The following is a 25,834-nucleotide window of genomic DNA, read 5'->3' on the forward strand; positions in this document are numbered from 1 at the left end:
GACCCCCGGCATCCCCAAGACGGCACTCGTCAAGAGCAGCATGTTTTGAGGGCCGGCAGCAGGGCTTCGGTGTTGGACTATGAGGGCGCGGGGCGCCGATCAGGAGCTGTCCACGGTGCCGGCCGCTGCCTCGGAGCTTGGGCGCCCACCACAGACTGTCTCGGCTCCTTCCACCTCTCTCTCCTCCTCCCCCCCCCCTCCACCATGGGGCTTTTTTTTAATGCATTTGTTCTTTCATGACAAATATTAGTTGAATGCAGGGGTGAAATGTGCGGGGGCAAAACATCCGGGGGGCGAAATGTGTGGGGGCGAAAAATACCTGGGGGCGAAATGTGGGGGGCGAAATGTGAGGGGCGAATTGCTGGGGGCGAAATGTGGGGGGCGAAACTTCCGTGAACCGGTTGGGTGGAGACAAGGGGGGGCACCCCCGGGCACCTCTCACCCTCGCTACATCCCTGTTCATCTCCAATATTCTGTAAGGTGGGACAAAAAGAGCGAGGATGGGCGCCAGTTTCTGTAATGCAATACCAACACTTTTTATTCATCATTTTTACCATTGTATTTCATGTGCATGGTGTCCACATGGACCAATGTGTTCACAGCTAAAGCGCAAGGAGCAGACCACAGAAGACAAACACAAATAGGATTACCAGACGTCCGGGAAAACCCGGACATGTCCTCTTTTTAGAGGACTATCTCAGTGCCCAGACAGACTTTGCAAAACCCAGTAGTTTGTCTGAGTTTTGGACAACCCCAACCTCATGGCTGCCTCTGAGCATGCCTGGATGACGTCATGTGCATCCGTGCAATTGTATCCGCGATGTGCGAATGCCGTGTCGATGTCGCTCGTTGCCAGGAGCTTTTCAAAATCCGGACAAAGTGCAAGGTTTTGAAAAGCCATCTGGGGAAATCCAGAGTCTGGTAACCCTATGGAAACCCAGTGGATTACAGGACCCAGAGCAATATAGATTCACTAAAGGCAGGCCTTGTCAGACAAATCTAATCAATTTCTTTGTCTGAGTGACCAGAGAATTGAATAGCGGGAGTGCGCTAGATGTGGTATATTTTAGATTTTAGCAAAGCCTTTGATAAATAATCTGAGTGCCCTCAGTATGGGCCCCAAAGTGATGGACTGGGTCAGAAAATGGTTGAGTCCACACCTAATATTCTTACGCAAGTTATCCCTATCGCCCCTCTCAAAGGAGTTGCTTCTAAAAGGTATGCAATAAAAGCAATATGATAACCTCCTAGCAACACATGCAGCAAAACTGGAATCCTCTATCTCCAAATTGTTATCTAAAACATCTGACATTAAAGTTTTCCGTAAAGAAATCAAAACTTTTCTTTTCTTAAAGTATATTCAGCCTACTTAAATTCCTCCTTCGCCTACTTTCTTTTTAACATTCCCATGTATAGTCCACTCCCTGGTATCACCCTCTCAATATTCTAATAAGCAACAGGTTTTCCAAATAATCAACGTAATCCATATTATCTCCACTATAACCTTCTACTTAACATTTTATGATAATCAGATAAGCTTCTATGCAATGTAACCAGAATTAATTTTCCCATGAAATGTAATTTATTATGTTATGTAAGTCCTATGTAACATTATTTCTTATGAATGTAATCAGAAATAATTCCTATGTAACATATTCAGAAATAACCTCTGATATATTGTATCTATGTCTTTATCTATTATATCTGCTTTATCTAATAATTATTTTTCTTGGGTACTTTAGATAGATTGTGAGCCTTCGGGACAGTTAGAGAATTTCTAAGTACTTTTTTTCATTTATTTCAATTTTTATTGCATATTTATGGTATCTATACTGTAAACCGCTTTGAACCTCACGGTATAGCGGTATACAAGAAATAAAATTATTATTATTATTATTATATATCACAGCTAATGAATGCCTAGCAAACTGATTTGGAAAGATCTGCTGTGGATGAGTTATGGCAGGAAGTGTGTGGACCAGAGCATTTAAGTCCATTCGATCAGCTTCAGTCCTTCAATCGATGTACTTTCTGTTGCATCAATCCCATTGGACCCCACAGAAAATCGCTAAACTCTCTCGTACTGTCTTCAATCTATGCTGGTCCTGTAAGAATTCAGTGGGCCCGCTGCTCCATATATTCCATTGTCCTAACCTTAAATTTAATTGGGACAGAGTCTGGAACACCATCTCTTCTACATTGAACATCCATGCACCCTTACACCTCAAAATCATTATTCTAGGACTAAAAGGACTGAAACACTCCTTATCTGAACATAATGCACGCTTACTTAACATCTTGCACTGTTGGAAGGACCTATCAAAAGTGGAACACAGTTTGCATAACCATCAAATTTGAAAGCGCCATAGCAGGACAACATAATGCTACTAATTCATTTCTCAAAATACAGAGCCCTGTTCAAACATACTGTACTTTAGACCGTTGACACACGGTATTTTTGGATAGCTTAATTTATGTCATGCGGTGATGCTCGCTGAGAATCTCTTCCATTCTTTCAATGTGCAACGTCAACAAAACATGTGTACTGAATTGTTTTATCTGTTTGACTTGAGATATGTGCTTGTATTGTATTGCCTTGTTTATGTTAATTTCTTCATATACTCTGCTTGGTTTGTACAGCTGGAATGTATCATGTATTAATCAATATTTGTATATTTGGTTCTTTCTCTATATGTTATTATTATAAATTGAATTTTAAAAAAAAGAAAATGGTTGAGTGGAAGACGACAGAGGGTAGTGGTTAATGGAGATTTCTCTGAGAAAAAGGGATGTTATCTCTGGTGCCTCAAGATTTAGATCTTGGGCCTGTAAGCAATATTGCTGAAGAGCTGTCAGGTAAGATTTGACTCTTTTCAGATGATACCAAAGTGTAAAAAAAATAAATAAATTTTAAACCCACCTGGAAGGGCTCTTGAAGCCCGTTGTTATTTTTGGGGTCTTGTGGCCTAAGTTTTTTTTTATTGGGGCTTTATCATGGCCCAAATTCTTCAGGGTCTTGCCTGCTGTAGTCTTCGACAGTTGGGATATTTTTAATTTTAAATGCCAGCCGTTGGAGAGAAGAGGCTGGCCCGACATCGGAGCTGTGCGTTCCCAGCGGTCATGGCCTGTGCTTTTAAATGCCGGGAGCATGAGGGAGAGAAGCCAGTCGTGTCGGGCGCATGTGAACTGGGCTGCACAGGTGCCGAAGATGTGCGTGCTGAGCTGGAGGGCCCGAAGATGAAGAACAGTGTGGGAGCACGCCCGGCCACAAAACAGGGCTGGGAAGAGAAGAATTGAGCCCAGAGAAGGCCTGAAGAGAGGAAGCAAAGTGGCTGTGATCTGCCAGGGGCCTCGTGGGAAGGTGGCCAGGTCCCAGAAGGGGAAGGTGAGCCGCAGGGGCACGGGCCTGGAAAGGAGTTTTTGGCGCCACGCACAGGAGCGCGCCCAAGGCAGCAGGGGGGCCTCTTCTCCCTCGAACAGAGGAGATTGAGAGGGGACATGATCAAAACATTCAAGGTACTGAAGGGGATAGACTTAGTAGGTTGTTCACCCTCTCCAAGGTAGGGAGAACGAGAGGGCACTCTCTAAAGTTAAAAGGGGATAGATTCCGTACAAATGTAAGGAAGTTCTTCTTCACCCAGAGAGTGGTAGAAAGCTGGAACGCCCTTCCAGAGGCTGTTATAGGGGAAAACACCCTCCAAGGATTCAATACAAAGTTTGACAAGTTTCTGCTGAACAAGAACGTGCGCTGGTAGGGCTAGTCTCAGTTAGGGTGCTGGTCTTAGACCAGAGAGCCGCCACGTGAGCGAACTGCTGGGTATGATGGACCACTGGTCTGACTCAGCAGTAGCAATTCTTATGTTCTTATAGTCTGTCCTATCAGTGAGGAGGATGCCCTGGAGTAGCTGCACAAAGCAGCATATAAATGCTGGAGCTCTGGCAAGGAAGAGCTCAGGATCCTGATGAATTTAAATAAAAAAGTAGCGCCTGAGTGCCTTTCAAGACAAGATAGGCACATCATAGGCAGACAAGACACAAATGATGTCATTTACCAGTAGTTCATTTAAATGCAAGAGCAGTTTCTGCAGTTTTGTTAATAATTGAATTCAGTTGCCAGTGGTGCAGGGGTTAGAGCTACAACCCAGGCTGTGGGTTCAAATCCCTCGCTGCTCCTTGTGATCCCCTCATTGCCCCAGGTACACTAGATAGAGTTTGAGCCCACTGGGGCAGATAGGGAAATATGATAAAGTACATTACATTACATTACATTACATTAGTGATTTTTTATTCCGCTTGTACCTTGCGGTTCAAAGCGGATTACATAAGAAGAGAACTGGACATTTCCAGGATGGTACATGACAATAGAGAATACAGTTTGAGGATAGAGACTTAATAACAGAATGATAGTAAAGACTTAGTAACATCGGAAGATGTTTTGGACGGCAGTGTTTTGGTTTCTTGGGGGATGGGGTGAGGGAGGTTAGGTAGATTGTATATGCTTTTTGAACAGCAGTGTTTTGATTTCTTTACGGAATGTCTTGAGGTCTGATGTTGTGGTTAACAATCTGGTGATGGCGGGTTCGAGTTTTGCAGCATGTGTTGCCAGGAGGTTATCGTAAAGCTTTTTGCGGTGAGTACCCTTGAGTGGTGGGTATGCGAATGATGTCTGTGTTCTTCTTGTTCTGGTTGGAAGGTTACGGTTTAGGCGGTCATCTAGGTAGGTGGGTGCAGTACCGTTAATTACTTTGAAGAGTAGACAGTATAGTTTGAATTGAATTCTGGCTCGAATCGGTAGCCAGTGTGAGTCTAGGTAGGCATTGGTGATGTGGTCAAATTTTCCGAGTGAGTAAATTAGTCTAAGGGCTGTGTTCTGAACAGTTTGAAGTTTTTTGATCATGTTTGTGGGGCATGGTAGATAAAGGATATTGCAATAGTCCACGAGACCTAGTACCAGGGATTGTACAATTATCCTGTAGTGTTCTTTGTCAAAGAATTTCCTTATTTTTCTTAAGTTGCGCATTGTGAAGAATGCTTTTTGGGTAGTTTTGTTGATTTGGGTCTGCATAGATGCAGCATCTGTCTATCAGCACTCCCAAGATTCTGAGTGAGGTCTGGATTGGGTATTTGGTTGCTTTAATTTCTAGGTCTGTTATGGATGGGTTTTTGTCCGTTTCAAGCATTAGGAATTTGGTTTTGTCCGAGTTTAGTTTCAGTTTGTGGTTTGTCATCCATTTTTCTACTTCATCCAGAATTATTTCCAGGTGTCCTGTTGAGGTGTGGTCTTTGGTTTCAAAGGGGAGGAGTATAGTTATGTCATCTGCGTAGCTGAATGATGTTACACCTAGGTCGTCTAAAGTGGTGCCGAGGGAGGAGATGAAGAGATTGAATAGAATGGGCGACAGTGGTGACCCCTGCGGGACTCCGCATGGATTTGACCATGGGTTAGATTTCGTGTTGTTTGTCTTAACTCTGTACGTTCTTGTTTTAAGGAATCCTTGGAACCAATTGTAAACCACCCCTGAGATCCCGATTGCATCAAGTATCTGGAGTAATATGGTGTGATCGACTAGATCGAAGGCAGCGGAAAGATCTAGTTGGATAATTAGAATCCTGTGTCCTTTACTGAGGTGTTGTCGGGCTATGTCTAGTAGTGTTGCTAGTAGTGTTTCCGTGCTGTGGTGAGATCTGAATCCTGATTGAGAGGAGTGAAGTATATTATGGTCAAATAGGTAGTTGGTGAGGTATTGAGTCACTAGTCCTTCAATCAGTTTGACATATAATGGGATCGAAGCGATAGGTCTGTAGTTGGTAGGAGCGTCTATAGGACCTTTTTGATCTTTCAGTAGGGGTGTGATTATGATCTCTCCAAGATCTTGTGGGAATTGACCTTCTGTGAGAGTGCTTTGAATCCATTGCATGAGGTTGGTTTTGAATTTAAGGGAGGCATTTGTAAGCAGATACGATGGGCAGTAGTTCATGTCGCATGAGGTGTGGCTGTATTTTTTGTATAGTCGGTTCAAATCAGACCATTGTAGGGTTGGGAATGTGGTCCATGTTCTGTCTGCAGATATGGCTTCTTCCGTTGTGGGGGTTGTTATCTCATAGAGTTTGGTGGTTGAGTTGTTGAAGGTATTTCTGATTGTAGTGATCTTGTGTTTGAAGTGGTCTGCTAGTTGAGAAGCTGTTGGTGGTTTATTGCCTTGGGTGGCAAGGAATGGGTTTGTGTCCGTAAGTTTTTTTACTAAGTACCTGAATGTAAAACCACTTACGATATAAACTAAACTAAACTAAACCTTAGATTTGTATACTGCATCCTCTCCACAATCGTAGAGCTCAGCACGGTTTACAGGAGCTGGGATGGAAAAGGAACTCCAATGGAGGGTTATAGGACTTGGAATAAAGAATGTTTAGAGGGGCTTAGTATACCAGAGTATTACATTTTTGAGAATAGCCAAGTTTTCAGATGTTTACGGAAAAGTTGGAGGGAGCTCAGATTCCGAAGTGGGGAGGTAAGGTTATTCCAGAGCTCAGTGATTCTGAAGGGGAGGGAGGTCCCTAGTTTTCATGCATGGGATATGCTTTTTAATGAGGGGAAGGATAGTTTTAATTTTTGGGTGGATCTGGTGGTATTAGGATTTGAGGAATTCCAAGATAGTGGAATAAAGGGAGGAAGGATGCCGTATAGGATCTTGATTACTTGAAGCCAGTGAAGCTTGGATAGGAGCAGTGAGACATGGTATATAAATAATTAAATACAATTAAATAAATGTGTTAAATTTTTACATATTAATACAGTGGAACCTTGGTTTATGAGCATAATTCGTTCCAGAAGCATGCTCGTAAACCAAATTGCTCGTAAAGCGAGTTTCCCCATAGGAAGTAAGGGAAACTCGCTTGATTGGTTCCACCTCCCCCCCTCAACGAGGCCACTGGCGCTGTTCCACCCCACCCCTGCTCAAACCGGCATCACTGCACCCCCTGCAAATGCCCCCCCCCCCCCGAGAACCGGCATCGCACCCCCGTGCTGGAAGCAGCATCCCCCGCCCACCCAAACAAGCCCCTTACCCCATCTGGCACCGGCACGCAGCACCAACCCACAGGACGTGCTGGTGCCAGTGAATGAAGATCCCGCCTCTTGCCTGGGCTGGGCCTTGAGCATCTCGGAGAGAATGAAATCCAGAAGGCCTTGAGAACGCGCAGATACTCAAGGCCCAGCCCAGGCAAGATCTTCGTTCACTGGCACCGGCACGTTCTGTGGGTTGGTGCTGCATGCCGGTGCCAGATGGTGTAAGGGGTTTGTTTGGGCCAGCAGGGGGGAGGGGGTGCGATGCCGGTTCTCAGGGGGGGGGCGTTCGCGGGCAGGATGGAGCGATGCCGGTTCGAGTGGGGGAGGGGGGTGCTCGCAAATAGAGTCAACGCTCAGTTTGCGAGTCACGATTTGCGAGAATGTTTTGCTCGTCTTGCAAAACACTTGCAAACCGAGGTTTGACTGTACTAGCATTTTACAGATCCTATTCCATCTAGTTGAACAGTCTACTTAAGGCTATTCTCAAGTTTCGATAATGACACAAGGACACAGTTTGTCCCTGTGGCCACCCTATGGTTAAGTGCAAGTACCTGTCCCCGTGTCACTCTCTAACTCTGAGGCACTGAAGAATATGTTTTTTAAAATAATATAAATAAATAAGATGGAACCTGTACAGGCGGCTGAGACAGCTGAAGTTTGGGAACAGAGCCCAACGGTATCCTAGCTAACAAAAACATCAGATAAAGTATGAATTTGAATGATTAGAAAAAGTTATGGCAGATGGCCTAGCTTGGCATTACCCTCGGGCAGTGGAGGGGGGTCTGCTGTTTTGCTTTCTGATGGACCTAGCTCTGTTTCCGTGAGGATTCTCTTCTCCTTCGGGGAGACATCCTCTTTGTTCTGTCATCTTTTGTTGTTCCTGTTCTTCATGTATTGCCATTATGTTTCTTTGTCTGAACCGTCTGCCATAATCAATAAAAACATTGAATGATTAGGTGTGGACAGTAAACTTAAAGAGTAGGCCTATTAAAGACCAAGGAAGGCACAAAGCCTCCAAATGAGTTAATTTTGCAGACATCATTACAGTAAAGAGCCATCAGTGGAATGTGATCTCCCATCTCTCCCATTTACTGCTAATTCACTCCAGGTACTTGCATTGTGCCAAAAACAGCTTCCTTCTGGGGTTCATAAGATGTAACGTGTCTAGGAAGCCTCTGCAGGCATGCTCAAAAATTTTTTTTAATCCAACCTGTAGCTTCCACTACAATGGGACGTATTTTTGCACCTTTCAGACACATTTTCTTGGCCTCTGTAGTTCTCGATAGGCGAGAATATTCTCTCTCTTCCCATAAATAAATCCAGTTCTTCATATTCTAACATTCTAGGTTGCTCACTTCTTCACATGATGTACAGATTTGATAAAATCGGAGATCGACCATGAGCTTCTGGTAGGCTTACAGAGACGTCTCCAAGGTTCACAGTGGGGAAATCCACCAATTTGCTAGGCAAAGGAGAGTTCAGGGATTTGCCCGCCAAGTCATAGCAGTGGGATGTGAACCCTGGCTTCTCAGTCCTACTGCTCTAATCATTGAGTTATTCAGCACTATGCATTGTGGGATCACTGACAGCTATTAGAGTCAGGCCATCCACAAGACAGTTCCAGTTCCTTCCGAAGAAAAGAGAAATGATGTCGTGTCAACAAAATAAGCTAAGCAGAAATCAAGGGAAAGTTACACTCCCTCCCGCCCGCCCACTCCGCTCTCAAGCAGAGAAATGACTACCGTATATATCCCTCCAGGAAGATCCCTCCAAATGAAAACAGCTCATATCGCTCATGCCGCCCACTTCATCCCCCGTCTTTGGAACCAATTGCCTGCCCGGATAAGATCACAAGACTTGCTGATGACCTTTCGGAAAACACTGACGACCCATCTCTTCAACTGAACAGTGTTCATGGACTACCTCCTCCTAGCTCCCCTTTTCTCCTCTCTCCTCCCCCTCCTGTTCCCCTTCCTCTGACACCTTGCTCTCCCTCTCTGCCCTCGCTCCCCCTCCCCTTCTCTCTTTACATCCTTTCAAATGCCTCTTCTTCAAATGCCTATAATTTTTTTGTCCTTTAACTTTACTGTGAATGTCAATTGTAACCCGTTCCGAGGTCCCGGGAGAATAATAATAATAATAATAATAACTTTATTCTTATATACCGCCAACAATCTTGCGACTTCTAGGCGGTTTACAATAAAGAGAAACTGTACATACAGCGAATTACAGGGTATAGCAGTGTACATCTGATAATGGGAACCTTAATGATAATAACAACAGTTCGTATGCTACAGGGCCTTGAAGTGCCATGCGGCTTACAAAGAATTAGAGAAATTCCATAAATTGATTGGGCTATTTATAGTTTGTGATTGGGGTTAACGGTTTACAAATTCAGTTTTGGGGATGATATTGCAAAGGGGCTATTGTCCTGGTTCATTACCTAGGTGTTTCGAGTACAGGTACGTTTTTAGGTGTTTCCTAAATTCGCCATAGTTGTTTGTGTGAGTAATTAGTTTTTCTAAGTCTTTGCCCCATAAGGCTGCTTGGGATAGAAATCTAAATAAATGCATTTTGGTTCTCACGCAGCACATACAGCAGCTCAACATGACACCTTCCCCGCTACAAATGTCTTTCGATACCGTCAGAGCTTCTGGTTTGTGTTTAATTTTGAAAACTTTGAAACGCAGGAAGTAAATACAAACAGCATACAAGCGACTATAAAACGGTTTAGAAATAACGCATGCTTTTTCGGTAAAAATCCTGTGAAGATTACACGGTGTGCATCGACTGTAGACACAGAGTTGCAGAAGGGCTCTGGTGAAAATAAAACACCTTGGAAAATTTCTCCTCATATATTCGCTTATCACATTTAGGGCTCCTTTTACGAAGGTGCATTAGGGCCTTAACCCGTGGAATAATAGCGCGTGCTAAAATGCCCCACACGCTAGCCACTACCGCCTCCTCTTGAGCAGGTGGTAGTTTTTCGGCTAGTGTGCACTAATCCAGTGCGTGCGCTTAAAATGCTAGCACACCTTCGTAAAAGGAGCCCTTAATCCTTGACTAAGCTCTAGAAGAATATACAGGGGAACTTTGGTTTACGAGCATAATTCGTTCCAGAAGCGTGCTCGTAAACCAAATTGTTCGTATAGCAAAGCGAGTTTCCCCATAGGAATGAATGGAAACTCGCTTCTTTCCCCCCCCACCCGAGGCCACCGGTGCTGCTCCACCCCCCCCCTCTGAGAACTGGCATTGCCCCCCCAGAACTAGCATTGTCCCCCTTGCTTGCTTCCTCCCCCTCCCCCCGCGATCTGGCATCCCACACCCACCCAAACACTATCCCTTACCCCGATTTGGCACCAGCGGCAACGTACAGGACATGCCGGTGCCCGAAGATCCTCCTCCCTGTTGGCTGGGCTGGGCCTTGAGCATGCGCAGATGCTCAAGGCCCAGCCCTGCCCAGCCAAGAGAGAGGATCTTTGGGCACCGGCATGTCCGCTGCTCCTTGTGACCCTGGGCAAGTCACTTAATCCTCCATAGCCCCAGGTACGTTAGATAAATTGTGAGCCCACCGGGACAGAGAGGGAAAATGTTTGAGTACCTGATTGTAAAACTGCTTAGATAACCTTGATAGGCGGTCTATAAAATCCTAATAAACTTAAACTAACTTAACTTGTGCCAAATCGGGGTAAGGGATGGTGTTTGGGCGCTCGGCAGGGGATGCCGGATAGCAGGGGGAGATGCCGGATTGCAGGGGGAGATGCCGGATTGCGGGGGTGGGGGGGGGTGGACTCAAAACTCTGTTTGCGAGGCACAATTTGCGGGAATGTTTTGCTCGTCTTGCAAAACACTCGCAAACCGCGTTACTCAAAAAACGAGGTTTGACTGTATTAGCATTTGCTGAATTTAGCCTTATTTGATAAGTGACACTCGTATAAACAGGGTGAAAATGGCCACCAGTAATGGGAGACATTATAGTATATGCCGATTCCTCATTTTACAGTACAATCTCCAGCCTGCTCTGACCTCCAACCAGCGGATCCTGCACACCGGCAGTGTGACAGTTCACTGGATCACTCCACGTCCATCACTGTGTTGCAGAGTCACTTACATTCAAATGCTGGAAAACATTAGCTACTCTAACAGGAGCTAAAGGGAAGAAGACGCAGCACAAAGAAGACCACTAATCACATCAGAAATATACGTTTAGAAACTATTTCACTAGAGTCCTGTCCTCCCCCCCCCACACTGCAAACCAAACTTATGTTGGAACAGACAGACCATCCGATACACGTTGAAGACTTTGTAAGATGGGGAGCGGTGGGTTAATTCTTGCGCTGGCGCTTCAAATGTTCTGGCACGGGCTTCGAGCAAGCTCACAGATTTTGGGATTAATTTTCAAAGCACTTAGACCCATGGGGCCAGATTCTATAAATCGGCAGCCGCCTACGAAAACTGTTCCATCAAACCTGCTTAGGCACTATTTAAAGACCTGCGGTTATTGCCACCTATGAGAAAACTTGGGCATCTGCAATGTAGGCCAGGGTGTTTCCTGCCTATATTGCAGACGCCTAAGTTCTTTGGTGAATCACCCCTAAGTCCCGTTTCACTCCAACCACGCTCACTTACGAACAAAAGCTTTAGATGCAATTACAGCGCCTATACTGTAGGCCAGGGGTGTCTGATCTTTTGGCTTCCCTGGGCCGCACTGGCTGAAAAAAATGTTTCTGGGGCCGCGCAAACGCTGCAACAAGACAGAGGAGGGAGCCGGCAAGACGGTAAACACCCGGGGGCAGCAGAGGAAAACACTGCATCGCCCTCGACCGAGGCCACACAAAATACTTCACTGGGCCGCATGTGGCCCTCGGGCCGCAGGTTGGACACCCCTGCTGTAGACGCCTCCCGGCACCTATTGTTTTAAAGAGTTTTTAATAAGTTTTTAAACGACACGGTCAACTATCACACCGATTATAGCCAATTAAAACAATTAATTTAGGTAGTGGTTGGAGGCCTACGGCATTTATAAAATCTGACCTATAAAGTACCATAGAAACCTACTTTGTGTGTCTAAGTGTTTTGAAAATGAGCCCCTTAAGCAACCTTGTCCTTAGCCCAGAAAAGTCTCTAAAAGCCTCTCTGGTTTTGGTTCTCATGGGAAGACAGGATGTTATCACAGCCTCTTCCTTTCTTTCTCTATTTTCACAGCCTCTCTCTTTCCCTCGGAGGAGGTCAGGCTATTAACTATACCTCGTCTCTGACTTCTGTCGTGTCAAGGTGTTTTTACAGCCTCTTTCACGCTCTTGAGTAGGCCTTAGTATTATCACAGTTTGCCTCTGTTTCATGGGAGGCCGGTGCATTATCACAGCCTCTCTCGGGTCGTGGGGATCTCAACTGAAGGCCAAGGTGTTACCTAGCCCCTCTCTCTCTCTCTGATCATACGAGGAGACAGTGCTCACAGCCTGCCTCTGTCTATATGAAAAAGATGTTATCACTGCTCTGCTCGTCTCTTTTGCTTTCAGCTTCTCTCTGTAGTCTTTCTCCAGTCTATAGAAAAGAGTAGTCAAGTCACTAGCTACCTGCTGCTACTTATACAATTTCCACCCTTGCAGAAGAGATTTTTGAAACAGTGGTGGGGTGAAAAATCATTGCAAGCTTTTTTTCTTTTACAATCTATCCAAGCACAGAGTTTCCCTTCCATCTGCACTTTTCAGGTGTTTTGCAAGAATTCCCATACACCTGAAGTTTTTTTCCACATCAGCTGTCCAGACAGGGTGTCTTTCGGGGAGGGGGAAGAAGTGGCAATGTCTCCTAATGGGTTATTTTTGCGGGTATAGAGAAATATAATGCAAGGTGCGCATCTTAACATTTCATTCACAAGTAGAGTGGTTTTCAATTTAAGGCATCGAGAGAGTTTTTCTTCTCCACAGGAAGGGATTGATGTGTGGTCACACCCTGAGGCAGCTTTGGATAGCGAAACGCTGGCCATCGTCAGTGAACACTGACTTTCCATATTGAGATAAGTACATTCCCGATTCCTGCATTGGTACAACTATTGATGATTTTGAAAGATTTTGAATTGTTGCATTGCACAAGGCTATATGGATTTGGCCTATTACGGAGGGTTTTTTCCTGTCTATGAGGTTCCCTTTACCCTGGTGGTTTGCCATCACCCAATCTCTGGAAGGGGATGGTGGGGTTCCAAGGCTTTTTCCTCCCCTTATTTTAAGGCTGTTTATTAGCCTGGAGATTCAATGTATTCTGGTAGCTTCAGGCTTTATTGCACACCTTTGACTATCTCATGTAGATGTATTTTTGTACACATATGATTTAGAAATATGTGGGGTTACGTTTTGCTTAATAGGAGTGTTTCCGATTCTGTTTTATCTTTGCACACACCGTGACCTTAATGACCCTCAAGCCTAAGCCAAGATCTGTAGAGTATGATTTCAGTCTTTCAAATGCACTGCTAACGTTCACTGCGGGTCTTGCATTGTGCCAAACAGAGATTCCTTCCCAGTTCACAGGACATAACATGTAGAGATAACCTATTCAGGTAGGCTTTTAATCATCCTGTGACTCTAAATTCAATGGGAAATATTTTGTATCTTTCAATCACAGTTTCTTGGTCTCCATTTGCATTTCTTGATCATTGAAAATCTTCTCCGTCTTCACATGACATACAAATGAATCACTTGGCACTGACACCTCTATTATAAATATCATTCTCGTGTATGTCTCCTTTTCCACCAAGTATCTTTTCCTGTGTGCATTCAGAGATGAATTGTCAATTATACGGCATGTTCTCTGTGAATTTAATGCTGACATTTATAGGTCGGAGGAACTTTTATAGCGGTTTATAAGTGCAATTTACGTTTGGTTGCCTGTGTTACAAAGTAATATCTGGTATGGCTCCAGCCTATTTAGTTAATGCAATTGATTTTTTTCCCCCCCATCGTAGACGTTCTACTCGGATAGCTTCCCTTTTTGATTTTCCATCGCCCAAAGGTTGCCGTTATAAAAGATATCATAATTGACTACTGTCATTTCAAACAGCAACTTGGGATACTGATTTTCGTCAATTATTCTTTACATCTGCATCGTATCAAAATTTTAGGAGACTATTAAAGACTTATTTATTTAGGAAATTTTGGAAAGACTGAAAATGTATTCCATTCTGTTTTGTAGCAGTATTTTACTTTTGTCAAACCACATAGATCTGAAGGGTGATGCGATATACAAATGTTTTGTTATGGTTTTTTTTCCCCATATTCACTGTGCAAAAAGGATCTGTCCAGCCAGTTGCTTTTTCTGGTTTATCTGGTGTAGTGTCAAATGCATCTTCGTAGCAAAAGTCTTTCCACATTCCACACACAAAAAGAGTCTCCACCTCTTGGTCAGGTCTTCTTTGTGGTCTCTCTGATGCTCTGTAACATGCATCTTAGTACTGAAGCTATGGCCACATTTTGTGCACAAAAAGGGTTTCCCCCTCTTGGTCATTTCTTTTTTGTGGTCTCTCTGATGCTCGGTGAGGTGCATCTTAGTACCAAAGGTCTTCCCACACTCACTACATAAAAAGAATCTCCCTCGCTTGGCAACTTCTCTTTTGTGGTCTCTCTGGTGCTGTGTAAGATGCATCTTTGTACTGAAGCTTGTTCCACACTCCGTACATATAAAGGGTCTCCCTCTCTTGGCAGTTTCCCTTTTGTGGTCTCTTTGATGATCCGTGAGATGCATCTTCGTGCCAAATGTTTTCCCACACTCTATACATATATATTGTTTTGCTGTCTGGTTTCTCCGCTGTCTCATGGCATCTGCAACATTAGTGCTGTGTCGCTCATACAAAGCAGAATTCCCACCTGAACTCCTAGGTGAGCCATTCTCTTCCTTCACTGGTCTACACGGAATCCAGCAGTTTTCACCCCAGTAAGGACATGGGTAAATAACCTCGCTCTTGCCTTCTGGAAATATCATCTTGTTCCATTCCAGATTCTCAGCAAGAGCCCCATGGAGCGTCTCTTCATATTTGATCCTGAATTCACCATCTGTCGAAAACAGAAATAAAACTCAACTGTTATTACGTGTGCGGAAGAGACCCAAAATACAAGATCACTGAGGGTCTCTAACATAACTAGAGTCAGACTTGGCAGGGAAATAAGAATTTTCAAACCCATGACCATGGGACAGCACTCAGGCCGGACGTGTCAAATAGTGAGACATGCACAAGACTTTACACACTGAAAATCTCTCATTCCCCTCTTACAGACTTACCACTTCGCCTCGTCATGATAAATCAAGAAACTACTAGACTGATGCATATCTCTCAATGCATTCTCTAGGAAAGCAACAGCCTAGACTGCATTGGGATATCACACAGAAAAGCAGGCCTGGGCTCACACTCCACACAATATGGCATTAAAAATCGATGTCTCAAACCTGCCCCTCTCAGAAAGATGGCATATGCAAGGCATTGACACTTTAATTCAACAGAATGAGAGCAGGCCCTACAAGTTTCAAGATTATTCAGTTTTTGATAGTACCGCCTATCAGGGGTAATCTAAGCCCTTTGTCAGAGAAAGGGCGGGACCGCCGGAAGAGGAAGCAGCGCAGGCGCAGGGCTCACAGAAGGGCCGGGACCGCCGGAAGAGGAAGCAGCAGACGCAGGGCTCACAGAAGGGCCGGGACCGCCGAAAGAGGAAGCAGTAGACGCAGGGCTCACAGAAGGCCCAGGACCGCCGGCAGAGGAAGCAGCAGAACAACGGTAGGAGCTTCTCCATGATGGGGGGGGGGGGGGGGGAGGCTGTGGGGGTGCGAGCGGTCCTTCGGAGTGCGAGTGCGAGCGGTCCTTCGGGGTGGGGGTGCGAGCGGTCCTGCGGGGGGGGGGTGAATCGGACGTCGGGGGGGGGAACTATGTAAAAAAAAGTTGTAAAACGCGCTCACGCCTATAACGCGCATGGTTATGCACGGTTTGTAAAATCATGTATAACGCACGCGTTATATGCGTGAAAATACGGTAATGTGCCTGGGGCAGTGGAGGATTAAGTGACTTGCCCAGGGTCACGAGGAGCAGTGCAGGGTTTGAACCCACTCTAACCACTATGCCACACTTTCTTCCTGTTGGTGGTGGGGCCCAAGCTGATGAACTGGATTAGGAATGGGTTGACGAACAGCTGACAGAGGGTGCGGGTAAACAAAATTCACTCCAGAGGAAAAGAAGGCAAGTAGTGGAGTGCCTCAAGGATTGGTCTTGTGATCAGTTCTGATTAATCTATTTGCCAAAGGGTTAGAAGTTTATGCAAAGGATGCGAAAAGCAGACATTCCTGAGGGATCAGACCAGTCTTTTTTTTTTTTTTTTTTAACTGGTTCAGGAACTGACAAGAGGGGGAGCTAGTTTAGACTGGAATGCAGAGCAAAGTACAGGAGAACTATTTTAGCAATCGGTAATGGAACCCAACGCGGGATGGGTCATACTGGACTTAGTGCTTACAAATGGGGAAAGTGTTTCTGATGTTGCAGAGGGTGATCATCTGGCATCCAGTGATCACTGCATGGTACGGTTTAATATTAAGATGGGTATTCAGAGGGCTCATTCAAAAGTAAAGGTTCTAAACTTAAGAGGGATTATGTCAAGGAATTGTTGAGATGGGAACATCTGGAAGAAGTAGAAATGCAGTGGGCAAAACTGAAAGGAGTTATTGTAAGGGTGACAATCTAGGCTGCTTTGGTTGTCAAAAATAGTAGCTGAGAAGGCAAGGAATAAGAGGTTAGCTTTCATAAACTATAAAAGATCGCAGAAAGAGGAAGACAGGCAAAAATATCTGGAAAAGTTAAGAGAAGCTGGTCATGTAGTCAGGAAAGCAAAGATGCAAATGGAAGAATATATGGTTGATGTTAAAACGGGGAGACAAGATATATTAGTGATAGGAAGAAGTGCAAAAGTGTCATTGTGAGGCTCAAAAGTGAAGAGGAGGAATATGTAGAAGCTGATAAAGAAAAGGCTGAATTGCTTAAATGCCATCTTAATATTTCTGTTCCGTGTTCACGGCTGAAGCGCCAGGAGCGAGACTGCAGAAGACAAACATGAATAGGGATGGAGGAGTGATAGACCCTGATCAATTTTCAGAGGGTTGCGTTCGTGAGGAGCTAGCTAAATTAAAGGTAGACATTTGGAGCATCGAGATAAAAACAGTATATTTCTGCATCTCGATGGCCACGAATTTGGACTTGGAGGTTAAAATGTACAGTGTCAGCATCTATGAGACAAACTTGGTTTTTCTTGTTGCATAGGATTTTTTGGACCCCGATTCATTTACAAACGATAGACAGTTCTAAGTTTAATAGATGCTGGCATTGTCATGTTAATATAGGGACGTTGGATCATCTGTTGGTCTATTGTCCATTGATACTTAATTTTTGGAAGTCAATTTGGGGACAAATCAATGCTGTACTTGGGTCATCAATACCAATGAATTATGAAGCCATAATTTGTGGTACTCTATTACATATTAAACCTTCTTTGAATCGACATAAAAGCTGGCTTTTCTTGATAATGATGGGAATAGCCATCCAGATGGTTACACGTAACTGGAAGAGTTATGATCGACTGAATTACACTTTCTGGTGGGCAAACCTATGTTCCAGTTACAAGTATGAAAGAATGAACGTGGAATGTTTGGGATATAGTAACACTTTCAAAATGGTGTGGAGCCCATTGACTGCATTTATTGAGTCACAATAACCATCATGTACCTTTCCTTTTATTTGACTTCTTTACACATCCAAGGTGGGTGGGTGGGGGAGGGTAATGTATTATTGTTTGCTATACTTAATTATCTATATTATTGAAATTAAATATGTACTTCTTCTTCTATTAATTATTTGGTTCTCAATTTCGTACTGTGCCATACAATCAATTCTTTTTAGGCAGACTGTCTCTAGATTTACTTCAGAGCCATATTAAATTGTGGAAGCTTTCATTAATCTTTCAAATGCTTCATATTAATGACAAACTCTTGCATGAACAATGTAACAGCAATTAAAAAGCCCATTAATCTGCATTACAGCTATTAAAGACGCATGTCATTAAAGGGTATGGAGTTTGATTCATTTTCGCACCCCCCAAAAAAATGGAGCAATTATGGTCTGGCAATGCACTCAGTCATCAAATTAGGATGGGGGTTTTCCAGAAAACGCCTTTGCAGCATTAAGCTCTTCTCCTATTTTATTATTCATGACTGAAATGTGGAAGCCAAGACCTTTGAAATTACTTCACCTTCTTGGAAAGTGGAGATGTTCAATGCATGTGAACTCTCAGTACAGCCAGCGAGAGCGCAGGGCACTGGGGTTACAACATAGCTGGTGAAGGGCAGCAAGCTTGGCGATATACCTTTAAAAGAGGGAAATTAACTGTCAAGGCCATATGGGTGCTATGTATATGTATTTAATAAAAAAAATGTATGCAAAAAAACCCCCAAAAAAGGTAGACACAGCAATGGGGGCCAGATGGCGTACATCCAAGGGTGCTGAAGGAACTCAGGGAAGTTCTGTTGATTCCGCTAAATAAACCCAGTACTCTTGGGATGGGCCCCAAAGTGACGGGCTGACATCTGCGTGCGCTTGACGTCATCACATTGACATCTGCGCATTTCTGGGTGCCCTCCAGCCACATCTGGGTGCCACATAAACGTTTGTTGGACACTGGTCTAGATTGTGGGAGCTGCTGACCTACCACACTGACTGACTGGACTTTTGTAGATCTCCGTCTCTACCCTCCAAGTACGGAGCTAGTTTCCTAAGTTTGCTAATGATGGTAAAATTATAGTATCGAGAAAAACGTACCAGACCCTACATTTCGTTGCCACTGCAAAACTGGCAAGTGAAAATGAAGGTTTCTTCTGACCACGCACACATGAAACAGAGAAACCTGACGGTAGGTAAAGGCCCAACCCCCAGATTCTGAAAACGGCGCCTAGATTGACCGGCACCTAGAAAAATGGCGCCAGCCACGTGTCAATCACGCTTAGGTGCCATTTACAGAATCATGCCTAGTGGCGCAAAAACTTAGGTCACCGGAAATGTAGACGAGGGTTTTAAGATAGGCGCCTATCTACCAATTAATTTTTTCCCCAATTACTGAGGCTATTAAAAGGTATTTTGCCAATTAACCTCTCCTTTTTACTAAGCTGTGGTAGAAGTTTATACAGCGGCCCAGAGCGTCAGATTATTTAGTGCCCCAGGCCACCTAACTTTTAAGTGCTATTTATAGAATCTGTCCCAAAAGAACAACCCTGTCTACCCAATGGGCTGGTGAATAAAAGACAGTGGTCTCAAACTCAAGGCCTGCGGGCTGCATGCAGCCCGCCAGGTACTATTTTGAGGCCCTCGGTATTATAAAGAATAATTCTTTATGGAAAACTTGTGCTTTAAGTGTCCGGCAGTCTCGTTGCCCGCCAGACACTTAAGGCACAAGTTTTCCATAAAGAATAAGTCTTTATAATACTGAAGGCCTCAAAATAGTTGGTCCAAAATTTTGTCTCTTGCAGTTGATACTTTGATAGTTTTTCACTTTCTGCATGTTGCACTGCTTTCAGCTGTATATAGCTGAAATTATCAGAAGCAATTAAGGTAATTTCAGATGATCCACATTTTGGATTTGTAGGTACTTGGAGGGCTGCAGAAAAAAATAATTAATGTCTTCTTAAAGAAATGACAACTTTGCATGAGGTAAAACTCGTTGTACTATGACAAGTTTTACCTCATGCAAAGTTGTCATCCGCTACAATAAAACCCTTAGCGCGCATGCGCACTTCAAATGGTGTGATCCCTGCATCCGTGATCTGTGCTTCCGTGGCCTCGCATGTGCAGTAGAGTAGAACTCTGCCTGCGGCTGTTTCCCCATCGCCCTCCCTCAGCAACATGCTGCAAGCGTCATGCTGCCAAACATATGGACCCTGCCCCACCCCCAAAAAGGCCCGCTGACCAACCCACACCGCCCGTGGCCCGGAGCACCTACCTGACAACGCCGGACACTGAGCTCCACAGACACCAGCTTCCCGCGGCCCAGCAGAGGCCCCGCACAGAGTGAACTCGCACTGCCACCCACTACTCCACCTGTCCCAAAGGGCACCCCTGGCAATCCCGGCCCACAATAGCCAGCCCGGACCCAAGGCAGAGGAGACACTGGAACGCCAACAATGCAACAGGTACTCTAATGATGCTGGATGGGGTGGAAAAGGTGGAAATAGGAAAGGTAAAAGGGGAAATGGGAATATGGGTAGGTAAAAAGAAGGGAGAAGGAGTGCTGCTGGACATGGGGAAGGAAAGGGGTACTGCTGGACAGAGGGGAGGTAAAAGGAAGGGAGAAGGTCTGCTGGACAGGGGGAGCAGGGAAGAGGTGCTGCTACACAAGGGGGAGGTAAAACAAAGGAAGAAGGGCTGCTGCTGGACAGGGGTGCAGGGAAGAGGTGCTGCTGGATAGGGGGGAGGTAAAAGGAAGGGCTATTGCTGGACAGGGGGTGAGAGACAGAAAGAAAGACAGACAGAAAGAAAGGGGGCAGGGAGAGAGAAAGACAGACATACATACAGAAAGAAAGAAATGCCTAAGTCTACACATCTATTCTAGCACCCATTAATGTAATGGGCTAAAAAACTAATTTCTTTAATAAGACATTAACGATTTTTTTCTGCGGCCCTTCAAGTACCTACAAATCCAAAATGTGGCCCTGCTAAGGGTTTGAGTTTGAGACCGCACAGTGCGCCACAGCCTCGAGGAAAGCAAACCAAATGTTAGGTATCATTAAGAAGGGTATCTCGACCAGAACGAAGGAAGTCATCCTGCCACTGTACCGGGCTATGGTGCGCCCGCATCTGGAATACTGTGTACAGTACTGGTCACCGTACCTCAAAAAGGACATGGCAATGCTTGAGAGAGTCCAGAGAAGAGCAACTAAACTGATTAAGGGTATGGAAAACCTTACATACACTGACAGACTGAAGAAGCTGGGGCTGTTCTCCCTGGAAAAGCGGAGACTCAGAGGAGATATGATAGAGACCTTCAAGATCCTGAGGGGCATCGAAAAGGTTGACAAGGACAGATTTTTCAATTTGAAAGAAACCACAAGAACAAGGGGTCACTCGATGAAATTGAAGGGGGACAGATTTAGAACAAACGCAAGGAAATTCTTTTTCACACAGAGGGTGGTGGACACATGGAACACCCTTCCGGAGGCCGTGATAGGAAATAGCACAGTACAGGGTTTCAAGGAAGACCTGGATAGGTTCCTGGAGGACAAAAGGATTGAGGGGTACAGATAAGAGTAGTGGAAGGTTTAGAGATAAGTGTAGAGGTAGGTATAAAATTAGTCAGGGACCGCTGCTCAGGCAATATGCCTGATGGGCCGCCGCGTGAGCGGACCGGTGGGCGGGATGGACCTCTGGTCTGCCCCGGCGGAGGCGACTACTTATGTTCTTATAAGAAGATAGCCAAGAGGTGTACATGATGTGAGAAGCATACCTGTCAAACCAAGCACACAATGGCAAAATTCTAACTTGCACAGAGAGAGGCACAACCAACAGAAAAAAAGGAGGTAATTATGTCTCTGTACAGGAGAAAAAAGGGATCCGATAGGAGTCAAAGGGAGGAAGGATCTAGTAAGGGAAGAGAAAAGAACAGGGGATGAGAGGATAGGGGATGGAAGAAGGGTAGAGATCCAATACTGGGATAAGGAGAGGGAAGAGTTAAGTCAACACAAAAGTACACAATGCCCCCAAGCTCAAGGAGCCTCTTGGCCTTGAAGCGGTATCAGTGCCAGACCAAGAGGATCAGCTTAAATCATGCAGCATACAACATGACCCTCTGCCGATCTCTGGCCTTTTCCAATCCCAATCACCCTGTAGCCTACCTACATGGCAAGAACCCCAAGAGTGAGTAAAAGAGCTTGTCAGAGGACCTTGTGAAGGGGTCTCTGCCGTTCCCAGATGCTCATGACCATCTTCATCTCTGCAATTTTATTCCAGTTCCTCTTATTACTGGACTCACCTGAGCAGCTGCTTTTCCCAATTTCTCTTTCCTCTGGTCCAGACTCAAACCTGATGTATGGCTCTTCCCCTCTTTCAATGTGAGATATAATATCAGGGGTGACAGCTGGAGGGCCTGTTCCTGGCATAAGAATACTGCATTAAGTTTACCACAATCACTCTCATTGCTCAAGACATAATATAATTCAGAACACAGCTGTTTGATTGATTTTTGGTTTAAAAAAGAATGATCATATTAGTCCATATTATCGTTTACTTCATTGGCTGCCTTTGGAGGCAAGAGTATTCAAATTCTGCTTTTTTTAAAATTCTTTATTCATTTTCAAATCAAAAAACAAGTGCACAAAAATACATCATACAAGTAATTCCAATATAGCACTATAATATCTAACACATAAAATCTAATAGTGTAATATCCCCACCCACCCATCCACCCTTCATCACATTTTCAACTAAAATAGAATATACACGTTATATACTATATATTATATATTATAACATATCTTATATATTATATATTATAACATATCTTGTACAATTACCCCCCAACTCCACCCTCCCCCTTGAGTGTGCTAAATACAGTTAAGAAAGAAAAGAAAAGAACTGACTATTCATCACAATACTTTGCCAATGGCCCCCATATCTTTACAAAGATATTATATGTCCCTTTTTGTATCGCTATTGCTCTTTCCATCTTATAAATATGGCATAATGAATACCACCAAAATGTGTGATTAAGATTCTTGTAATTTTTCCAATTATTGGTAATATGTTGAATGGCAATCCCTGTCATGACTAATAAAAGTTTGTTATTATACGACGATATTTGACTTTTCTTTCTCATAGCCATTCCAAATCTGCTTTAAGCTGATATCGGGATTGTCTCCAGCTTACTTTTTTCCTCATTTTGTGTTGCATAGACCATCAAAAGAAACTAGAAACTTCTACTTATTTGTTTATCCAAAAATTAACGGGTATAGATATAGGTGTCAGGTCAAAAGCGCGCCAGGACAAAGACGCGCCCAGACAATTGAGTGCAGCGCGGAGGCGCGCGCCACTCTAAATTACTGTTTTTAGGGCTCCGACGGGGGGGGGGGCGTTGTGGGGGGTTGTAAGTACCCCCCACATTTTACTGAAAACTTAACTTTTTCCCTGTTTTTAGGGGAAAAGTTCAGTTTACTGTAAAATGTGGAGGGTTACAACCCCCATAACGCCGGCGCGATGTCTATTAAGTAAACTGGGGGGGTTCCCCAACAAAACCCCCCGTCGGAGCCCCTAAAAACTGTAATTTTGTGCAGCGCACGCTTTTGTCTTTCGCGCCGTTGTCTATGAACCGTAGATATAAGACCTTCTTCGATAGGACCCTGGCATTTCAAGCCGGTAGGCAACAATCTTGGTTAGGGAAATATATTCAGCAAGCTATGCTATCCTATTGCAGTTTTCAGAAATGAATTAAGACCACTTTGTTCGATAAGTTTATTACTTACTGAGTTTTATTATTGAAATTCAATTTTATAAATATTTGTATTTTTTTACTGTATTATTGTATTTCGCTGATTGTCCAGCTCTTTTTAGTGTAAACCGCCTAGAACTTTTGGTTATGGCGGTATAAAAGAATAAAGTTATTATTATTAAATGGTTATTGTCCAACGACAAATCTGGACTCTTAAGAAAAGGTTGCAACTTCTGTTCGATTTGGAAACCTTTTTGGGCATCCTTGCCACAGGTGGCAAGAAGTTGATTGCTGAATTTAGAGTTAAGACATGGCAATAGATCAATATACATTTTGAATCCTTCGTTTGTTGTTGGGAGTCTGGGGGATGGGGATTTATCGATTGAAAATACTGGTCCAGCGTGTGCTGTAAGTGTGTACGAAGGGGTGCTGAAATGTTCTCAGCCCTACCAAGAAGGGTAGCCATGAAACTCACAAGTTATTCCACATATTCACCCTAAGTTCAACACACTTAGTACATTGTGTCTGAAGTTTCTGTAACCCTTCCACAAAATACAGTGGTACCTTGGTTTACGAGTATAATTTGTTCCAGAAGCATACTCGTAAACCAAAATACTTGTATATCAAAGCGAGTTTCCCCATAGGAACTAAGGGAAACTCGCTTGATACATTTCCACCCCCCACCCCCACCCCGAGAACCAGCATTGCTCCCCTCGCAGGCCCCCCCCGCGTGATCCGCCACCTCCCGTGATCCAGCATCCCCCCCTCGCATCGCCCCCCCCCCCGCGATCTGAAATCCCCCAGCACCCACCCGAACACACTGCTTACCCCCATCTGGCCACCGGCACCAACGCACAGGCCATGCCGATGCCCGAAGATCTGCGTCCTCTTCTTTGCTGGGCCTTGAGCATCTGTGCATGCTCAAGGCCTTCGAGTTCACGCTCTCTCCGAGATTCTTGGAGATCTCTGAGAATCTCAGAGAGAGCGTGAACTCAAAGGCCTTGGGCATGCGCAGATGCTCAAGGCTAAGCAAGAAAGAGGATGCAGATCTTCGGGCACCGGCATATCCTGTGCGTTGGTGCCGGTGGCCAGATGGGGGTAAGCAGCATATTCGGGTGGGTGCTGGGGGATTTCAGATTGCGGGGGGGGGGGGGGGGGGCGATGCAAGCGGGGGGATGCTGGATTGCAGGAAGGGGGCGCCGCTCACAAATCGAGGCAAGCTCGCTTTCCGAGGCGCCAATTTTGCAAATGTTTTGCTCGTCTTGCAAAACACTCGCAAACCGGTGCACTCGTAAACCGAGGTACCACTGTACTCTGATGTCTGATCACTGAACTAATGCTCCGCTGCTGCAATCACCTCTGAATAACCTGAAAATTGTCACCCTTTCAAACTCTTTTTTTAAGGTTTGGAAACAGAAAATAGTCAGATGGAGCAAGATCTGGTGAGTAGCGTGGATGATCTATGCACCGAAACCCCAACTGCGTCAAAACATCTATCGCTTTGCCAGCCTTGTGAGCAGGTTCATTGTCTTGCAAAAAGAGAACTCCTTTCTGCAGCTTCCCTCTCCTTTTTTTCCTTCAGTGCCTCCTTTAATCGGCACAGCAAGCTGCAGTAGTATTCTACATTAAGGCCTGGATTCTGTAACTGGTGCTTTAAAAGCAGCTGCTGATCATGTGCCAATCACATGACAGCGCTGGGTACAGAATCCCGCCTCCAGAAAAGGTAGGCAAATGTTTGAATGCTGACGAGAACGGCCTACATTTCTGGCATCAGGAAAACCTTGGCCTACATTTCTGGTGCCTACCTATGGATGTGAATCGCACCTTTGTGGGCACTTCCAACATCAGCTACACCAGTGGTCTCAAACTCAAACTCTCTGCAGGGCCACATTTTGGATTTGTAGGTACTTGGAGGGCCACAGAAAAAGTAGTTAATGTCTTATTAAAAAAATGACAATTTTGCATGAGGTAAAACTTTTTTTTTTTTTTTTTAAATTCTTTATTCAGTTTTAACTCTTGCAACAAGTGTACAATATTCAATCAGATAATTCGTACAAATCACTTGACATTCTAACAATTATTGTCAAATGCATATAAAAAAGACCCCTCCCCCACCCATCCCATTCATCAGGAATAAACCCATTAAATTACATAACATACCTCCCCATCCCCACATTAAATATAGTTCTACGTAATAAAAAGGTGTCCAAGGTATCTAATCATTAGAATATGCAATCAATGGCCCCCAAATCTTTTTGAAACTATTATCATTTCCTTTATA

At 44.4% G+C, this 25,834-nt stretch overlaps 1 protein-coding gene across 2 annotated transcripts in view; it reads right to left on the reverse strand.

Moving 5' to 3' along the window:
* Positions 1-10,643: 10,643 nt before the first annotated feature.
* Positions 10,644-25,834, reverse strand: part of LOC117354507 (zinc finger protein 432-like) — a 41,276-nt gene continuing 26,085 nt past the window's right edge. Inside the window, exons 3-4 of one of the 2 annotated variants that reach the window (XM_033932167.1) lie at positions 22,102-22,215; positions 10,644-15,108 (exon numbers count right to left, since the gene is read on the reverse strand). In XM_033932167.1, coding sequence (XP_033788058.1) covers positions 14,336-15,108; positions 22,102-22,215 — 887 coding nt within the window. In that variant the 3' untranslated portion in view covers positions 10,644-14,335. Of the gene's footprint in view, positions 15,109-22,101; positions 22,222-25,834 lie in introns of both variants that reach the window. The other variant, XM_033932166.1, reaches the window with a different exon arrangement.

The sequence above is a fragment of the Geotrypetes seraphini genome, chromosome 2, assembly GCF_902459505.1.
Source record: "Geotrypetes seraphini chromosome 2, aGeoSer1.1, whole genome shotgun sequence".
In the NCBI taxonomy this organism is placed as follows: Eukaryota; Metazoa; Chordata; class Amphibia; order Gymnophiona; family Dermophiidae; genus Geotrypetes; species Geotrypetes seraphini.